Here is a 7,401-nt window from a genome sequence, read left to right as displayed (position 1 = left end):
ACACTCAAACCCTAGATTATTCCAAGCCTCTCAATACATCCATTTTGTGATGCTACTTTATAAAACAGGTGTTTCTCTGAAATTGCAAGTCAAAGCGTATGTTTTCTTTTGTTATATAGGAGGACTTGAATTCATCTATGTTTTTAACAATCTTACAAACTCAACTAATAATTGGATATGGGCCAAATACTGCTTTAGAAATTTTGCAATGCAATCATAAGACTAAACTCATTAAGTAGACCAGTCATGTTCTTTTAATTTGGATTCCTGGATTTTTTTTCTAACTACCCATTTTTATACAAGTTTTAACCATCAACAAACCAGCATTATTTTGGTCTAGGGAATGTTATAGTATACTCTATTAATTTCTGATACGTGTGCCATCAATTAATGGGGTCTCTATCCTACCAAATTCCCTATATCTATTTAGGAAATCTGGCTACGGATTCTTCTGCCTATAGCAAATCCAATATAAAAAAAGGGGCAATACAAACACATACACACCCCTCAAATCATAACCATCCTCCTTTATGGAAAAGAAGAAAATAGAAACAAATATGGGTGGATTTGAGTTTTACTGAATAGAGACGGATACTATATCAGCGAAAGAAGAAAGACAAGAAAAAAGAATTAAAAGAAAAAAACCATGGGTTGAATTGAGTTCTTCCAATTGAAACTGACATTACAATAGAGACTGCCATTACATTATGAAATTTTCTTTTTACAGGCTCCAATGCAGACGAATATATGAAAAAAGAAGAAAAAAAGAAAAAGAAGAAAAAAAAAAGAGGAAGATATTTGATACCATGACAGAGTGTGATGGACCACTGACCATGCTTGATGTCGACCGTCCATGAAATCTCCACTCTCAAACATTTATGTAGCAAAATCAATGTAATTTTAGTTCCACTAATCATCTAAACTGGACCCATGCATACAAGTTCTTACTGCCTGTGTACCAACCATATCACTCTGCTTGAGTATCAAAATTTTCCCTAAAAAACTATCATTATTACTTTTTACTTATTTAAACCACGACAGCATGAAATAAGAAGGATGAAATGGATATTCTAACACCTACTACTATTGCTACTTCCACCACCAAAGATCAGGGAGAAAGAAGAGAGAGATGATTCGATGTGCGACCAGATATATTTTCATCCAACCGTCCAAACAATTTGATGAACATTCGGAGTGGCTCGCCTTGAAAATTGGGGGGGTTTTTTTTTTTTTTTCTTGTTCCTCTCTTGCTTCTTCTTCTCTTATATTTTTCTTCTGGTTTCTTTCCTTTCCCTAAGATGTTTGTTTCCCTCCTTTGCATTTCTTTGCTTTGATTCGTTTGATTTAAAACCTGCAAGAAAGATATAGCAAGAATTTCTTCACTTTGAATTTCCTTTGCTTTCAGACCTGCAAGAAAAAAGAGATCATGCACTGAGTTTTAATATCTTGGTATATACCAAACAAAGCTTTGCTAAAGTCCATAGTTGTGTGCAAAATAGTTCATTCATACCCAGCACATGTGCTAGTGTACTGTGCTAGAGTACCATAGGGGAACGTGATCCAAGTCATCCATCATGTGGGTCCCACCATAAATATGTCCTAACCCAGAAATCAAGCCTGGTTCTATACTTAGATGCACCACAATGTTAGAAATAGTCCGGGTGACTTAAAAAAAAAACTCACTCTTTTTTCAATTTATTTTGTAAGTTGTGGCACACTTGTTTAATATGAGTAGTTTTTATGGCAGAACATCAAAGCAATTTGGCCCATTTGATGGGTGGGTTGGATCTTGTATTTGTGTGCATTGATGGCATGCATGGTGGTGTGCAGATGAGTTGCCTATGCGCCTAGGCAGGTTTAACAAATCTCGGTATATTAGGCAATTCTTTCTAAGCAATTAGTATTTGGAGAGGGATATTAGAAGGATTTGAACAAAAGATAAGGGCATTTAGGTTAATTAAAATTCTTTCAAGTATTGAGATTTTACCCGCTTAGTCCCATCAATATTGTACATTTTATTCACTTCTACGTTAACAATTAACATTACACATTTTATCCACTTTCCCAAGGCATTTTTGTTTGTTTAAATTGTTTATGCCAGTACCCCACATGTGTTATTATTATTATTTTTTTAGGTTAGCTTGTTAGTACAGCCCAGTGTTAATTGTTTGGTAGAATATATGAGATTTTGTTATAGAATACATCTAGATCATCTTTCAATTATTCAGGTTATTTATACAATGAGTTTCGCTTTAAAAGTAGTATAGTAAATAAAATAATTTTTTAAAATTTGAATATTTTATTTATTTGATCATTATTTTTTTTCTTTAAATTTAAACAGATTCGAATAACTTAAATAATCAAAGACTTGAAATACTTGGAGTGTGAGAATTATTTTGAATATCCACACCTACAATTACACCTATTGTATAGACCGTTTTGGTTACTGAAAATGACTTAGATTTTACTTTTAATGTACCAACTTATTATATAAAGTGTCGTGCTATATTAGTGTATCAAATTGGTCAACCATACCTTATTAATAGGTGCAAAAAATTCTATGCAATTAGTCATTCAAGATGATTAAGCAATGTAACATGAAAAGACATTTTTTTTTAAAAAAAAAAAAATAGGATTTTAAGCAATTAAAAGGACTTCAATAATTAAAAAGTGAAATTATATGGCATAAAAAAGGTTTTAAAGCCATTAAAGGGGTTGTCAGTGAAATTTTATCTCATAAAAAAGGTTTTAAAGCCACTAGGGGCACTTATGTAAAGGGATTGAACACGTGTCAAGGGAGATACGAGAAGACAGCACAATTAGATCTGGACCATTCATCATCTAGTGAGCTTGACGCATACCAAAGAACTAAGGTGGTACACTACAGGTGAGCTTCAATGTACATGTACATTGAATCTGGACCGTTGAACCTTTTCTACCAACGGCTCATTTTTCTCACACAATTTTAAACGGCTGAAATTACATCTGATTTATGGCATATATACAATGTACTATACTGGAGGATGTGCACCCGTCACCAGATCCCTGGCGCATTTTATGCCCCTCACATGAACGGTCCTCATTGGCTCAGAAATCTAGATAATATAAAGGGCAACATTGTCTTATCCCATGACCTAGGGAACAGCCTCTCTCAATGACCGCATTCAATGTATAGCTCGTGGCCACCCAAGGAATAGATAGACTCGATTCCAGATCACATACTGGGCCACACCCATTGAACTACAGTCATCTAAGACACGTGCACATAATGGCATGCGTTTGGAGGACGAGTACAGGGATTGCAATCTTAATCGTGCAAGTAACCATAGATGCAATGTACTCTAGCATACATAATGACACGTGTAGGGTGGACACGTGCGTGAAATTGATGGTCAGAAATACCAGTGACAAGTGGCTAGAGAGAGTTTTGCATTACCACCTATTTCAAAAAATAAAAATAAAAATAAATCGAATAATAATAATATTATTTAAGAAAAGGAAAGAAAAGAAAAGAAGAGCTGTTGAATAGCCACATGGCCTAACTTAAATTGACCCATCAGATATATGGTAAAAATCCCAAACTACTCATGAAATATCAGTAAAATGGAACCTCATTCACACCTCTCACCTAAAAAATTCACAGCCACACATACATATATGTATATAAATCTCATATGCTTGTACATGATTTTACTTTCACTTCAGTAGAGCCCAATTACCCTATCCAACAGATGAATGGTAGGCATCTAAATCATACACTCATGGGTGTGGAAAGATCTAACACAACAACCATTAAAAATTCAAACCCATGAACAAAAAGGTTATAAACATGCTGTAAATATTTATTCTTGAAAGGGTCGCATCATTTCTTGTGGGATCATATAATGATCGGTATAGATCATGTGTCTTTGACTCCTCAAATCACTATCAAGACGCTTATATTTCTATTTCTATACAAAAACGCAGAGAATATAAAGAAAAGAGAGACGAGTAACATACATGTAATGTGAGAGAGAGCTTGCATATAAGGCTTTCAAGAAGATGGGCCCACACTGTTCCTACCCTCATCGCTACCTGCTCTCTGCTGTTGTTGATAGGGATGTTGATGCTCCGGCTCTTGTTGCACCTGAAATGAATTATCGAACGGAACTAGCGCTAATGGCGACGGAGAACCTGCTCGCCCACTCATCTGATTAAACCCCACCGCAGCACCTCCGCTCCCACCATCAAAGCCGCTATTAAACCTTGCAAGCTCTTGCTGATGCTCGTAATTCCTCATCAGCTCCTGTTCTCTCACAGCTGCCGCTAACTGCTGTGAATCCATAATATGCTGTTGCTCTCTCATCATAAGATGAGCCTGTGATGGCCCTGAAGGCGGCAGTCCAGCTCCCATCGACGACATGCCATAAGGTACCATCGACGACGAAGCACCGCCCTGGTGTGGGTGAGAAGGCATCATTGCAGGATGAGGGATGGACATCATGGCCGCTGGGCCGACATACACTGATAATTCCTTCTTTGCATTGTATAGATCGAGTTGAACCTGTCTAAGCTTATTTTGAAGGAGAGAGATGAGGCCAACACAACCATAGACAGGATCACGAAGACGGGCCTCCGCCTCATAGGCGAGCGAATTTACGGCATCTTCGCGCTGGTTTGCGGCGAGTTCATTAAGCAGTTTTGCGACATTACTTGCACCAAACACCTTGTGGACATTAGCAAATTTCTGAGGTTGATCTGGTGGGAAGTATGGCGCGAATACACACTCATGTGTGCATTTCCGGCGTAGGAATTTACACGCCGCGCATGGTGAGTTTGTAGATGATGCCATTCGAATTACTACAATCAAATTCCAAAAAAATATATATAAGGAAATATATAAAAATACCTTATTATATACTTGAAAACCATGTATTTTCAGGCCACACGTGGTAGAGATTAGGGTTTTTTTTAACAGATCTATCTGCTACGTTCATTTTGAAAGAAACCGGCTAAACTACGCCGGAGGAGGCAGGATAAGAGCGGCAGATGAAGAAATGAAAGAAAATTAAGATTAAAATGAGATCTGATAACTGCGATTTATTGAAATCGGTTTTCTTTATGGATCTTAATCGGTCAGATCTTGGGGATGAGAACTCAAAGAATCTTGAAAATAGGAAAAAAGGATTTTACCATGAGACGATTCCGCACTTCAGATCAGAACCCTAGAAAAAGAGATCTGTCCCATCTTGGGTCGAATCATTCCCGAGATCAACAGTCCAGATGATTCGCACGATACAACTGAAATGCCGTGAGAAAGACGGAAATGCCCTCCATTGGAAGTGCTTGGAAAATCGCCTTCTTCTTCCTGGCGAGAGCGACCGCTCTCGACGGATCTTGGACTGCCTCTCTTTCTTCCTTCCGTGTGAGATTTCAAGATCCCACAAGAGAGAGAAAATTTTTTTTTTTTAAAAAAAGGGGAGTTGAGGAAAAAGAGGAACGAAGGTTGTGTATATTTTTCGGCATGGAGTCGACGTCATTTTATATATGGCTGTGACCAGATGCATCACGCCAGCGTGCTCTCGCTTTTTTGCCGTCCAGATCCAGAGCTGGGATTTTCCACCGTTGGATTAATGCCAGCGATGCTTATTAAGGTCTTCTGAATCTGAGCTCTTAAATGCTGGTGCGTGTTCCTAATATGACCCTGCTGGTCGGGATTTAATGACAGAAATGACCTTCTCGGATTTTACAATGACTTCGAAACGATTTTGGAGTTACCCTTGAAATTCAACTTAATAACAGAATTGACCTTAGCCGACTTCCATGTACCAAAAATGTAATAGAAAATTAGTTATTCTGTGGATGGATATGAGCCTATCTTCCATCCCAACATACTATTTCCATCAACGTGCGTGTGGTAAGAAAAACAGTGAGAAAATCCAATAAAGAACTAATCATTTGTCAGCCACACGTACAGGCCCATCTTTCATATGAATATGCCATTTATACGAGGCTTCATTAATCATCTATATGCTACATTGGAATATTGAGTTAGAATAGTTGTCCAATGATTTTGATCCATTGCTAGATTTAAGTGATTTTTGTGCCAAGTAATTTATATAGCAAACACCCTTTCTTAGTTGAAAATGTCCTTCATAACCAATGCCTACACCTATATGTTGAGCTAGACCATTAATTATACCTTGATTTTGACGTTTACAAATTTTGACGTCGGCTGCATTGATGACCGCATTATTTTTTTAAACTAGATGACCTTTAGGTGGACGCACCGTTTGTATGTGTGGTATAGGTGCTACATAAATTGCATGTTGCTTGAAGCCTCTCTATCTTTGATTTCCTAAGGACTTTATTTAATTCTCCCTTTAGCTCACATAGAGAAGTTATTTATTTATCTGATGATTATGAAAACGTAAAGCTAAGATGCATTTATTTGATTTTCTAGAACTAACATGTGTTTCGGGGCAATATGGTCAAGATGCCCTTGGCGAGGAATCTTATCTCACCGCAATAGCTTGAAAATTGTAGCAAGCAAATTAAGAGAGTATCCAACAAACATTCTGTTACCTTTATTGTTTCAAGTATATTAGACAAAAAAGTAAGCATAAACTTTTTGATAACGTATATAGATGTTTGTGAAAATTAATTTTCTTGATATGTTGTTCGTTGCAAGCCCTATTTGGTTTAGCTATTATAGTCATAATGTATTGTAAATTAGTAATAAATGCCTTTCCCACTAGAAATTCCATCGAAATCGATCATTCCAACCATATAGAACCAAAAAATGGGATGGTCCAATTTTTTCATTGGAAATAGATACTAAATCTAAAACCCACATTTCGATACGAGAGAGGAATGACTGGCTGGAGGTGGATTTGTATGACCCGATGCTCCACCCTTCACACAATCATCATTATTTTTTTGTAGCAATGCCAAAAGCCACGATAATACATAATCAACAATTTACTCATAGCAATCCTTGCCTTTGTTAATGTTTGATCGATCTATGTATTCGTTGTTTGTTTGTGTTTTTATTTTTTAAATTTAATTTTTAAGTTACTTACATAAATCTTTGTAAATAGGTAAAATTATTGGCTTATATAATTACCACAACATTCTCAATGCAGACATTGACAGCCTACTTTCTAAATGCTAAAACCGTGGAGAGGTACAAAATAAATGTGGGGGCCCACTGTGACGTATGTAAACGTTTTAAGACCACCATTTCCTATGGTGTGGGATATGTTACATACATTAGAGTGAGGTATTTTCGAGGTAAAAATACTCACGTTGTAAGGATTGATAATTCACTAAAAAAGATGTTACTATATCCATCCAAGCACATGACGAAAATACATTAATCACCTCCGGTGAGGAATTTCAAATACTAGACCTTCCGTTCTA

The 7,401-nt window shown here is 36.7% G+C and overlaps 1 protein-coding gene across 1 annotated transcript; it reads right to left on the bottom strand.

The window, feature by feature from the left end:
• Positions 1–642: 642 nt before the first annotated feature.
• LOC131229417 (LOB domain-containing protein 36) lies at positions 643–5,441 on the bottom strand. The gene is made up of 3 exons (XM_058225375.1): positions 5,173–5,441; positions 4,000–4,839; positions 643–1,407 (listed from the first exon to the last, which is right to left on the bottom strand). Exon 2 carries the CDS (start codon positions 4,829–4,831, stop codon positions 4,034–4,036), a length of 798 nt encoding a protein of 265 aa, XP_058081358.1. The 5' UTR covers positions 4,832–4,839; positions 5,173–5,441; the 3' UTR covers positions 643–1,407; positions 4,000–4,033.
• Positions 5,442–7,401: the final 1,960 nt, after the last annotated feature.

Source organism: Magnolia sinica, chromosome 16 (genome assembly GCF_029962835.1).
Source record: "Magnolia sinica isolate HGM2019 chromosome 16, MsV1, whole genome shotgun sequence".
Classification (NCBI taxonomy): Eukaryota; Viridiplantae; Streptophyta; class Magnoliopsida; order Magnoliales; family Magnoliaceae; genus Magnolia; species Magnolia sinica.
The sequence above is the reverse complement of the archived record's forward strand: the minus strand, read 5'-3'. Positions and strand labels throughout refer to the sequence as shown.

Bases quoted from the DNA above. Each gene is read 5' to 3' on its own strand.
- LOC131229417 (XM_058225375.1), bottom strand. From the start codon at position 4,831: ATGGCATCATCTACAAACTCACCATGCGCGGCGTGTAAATTCCTACGC.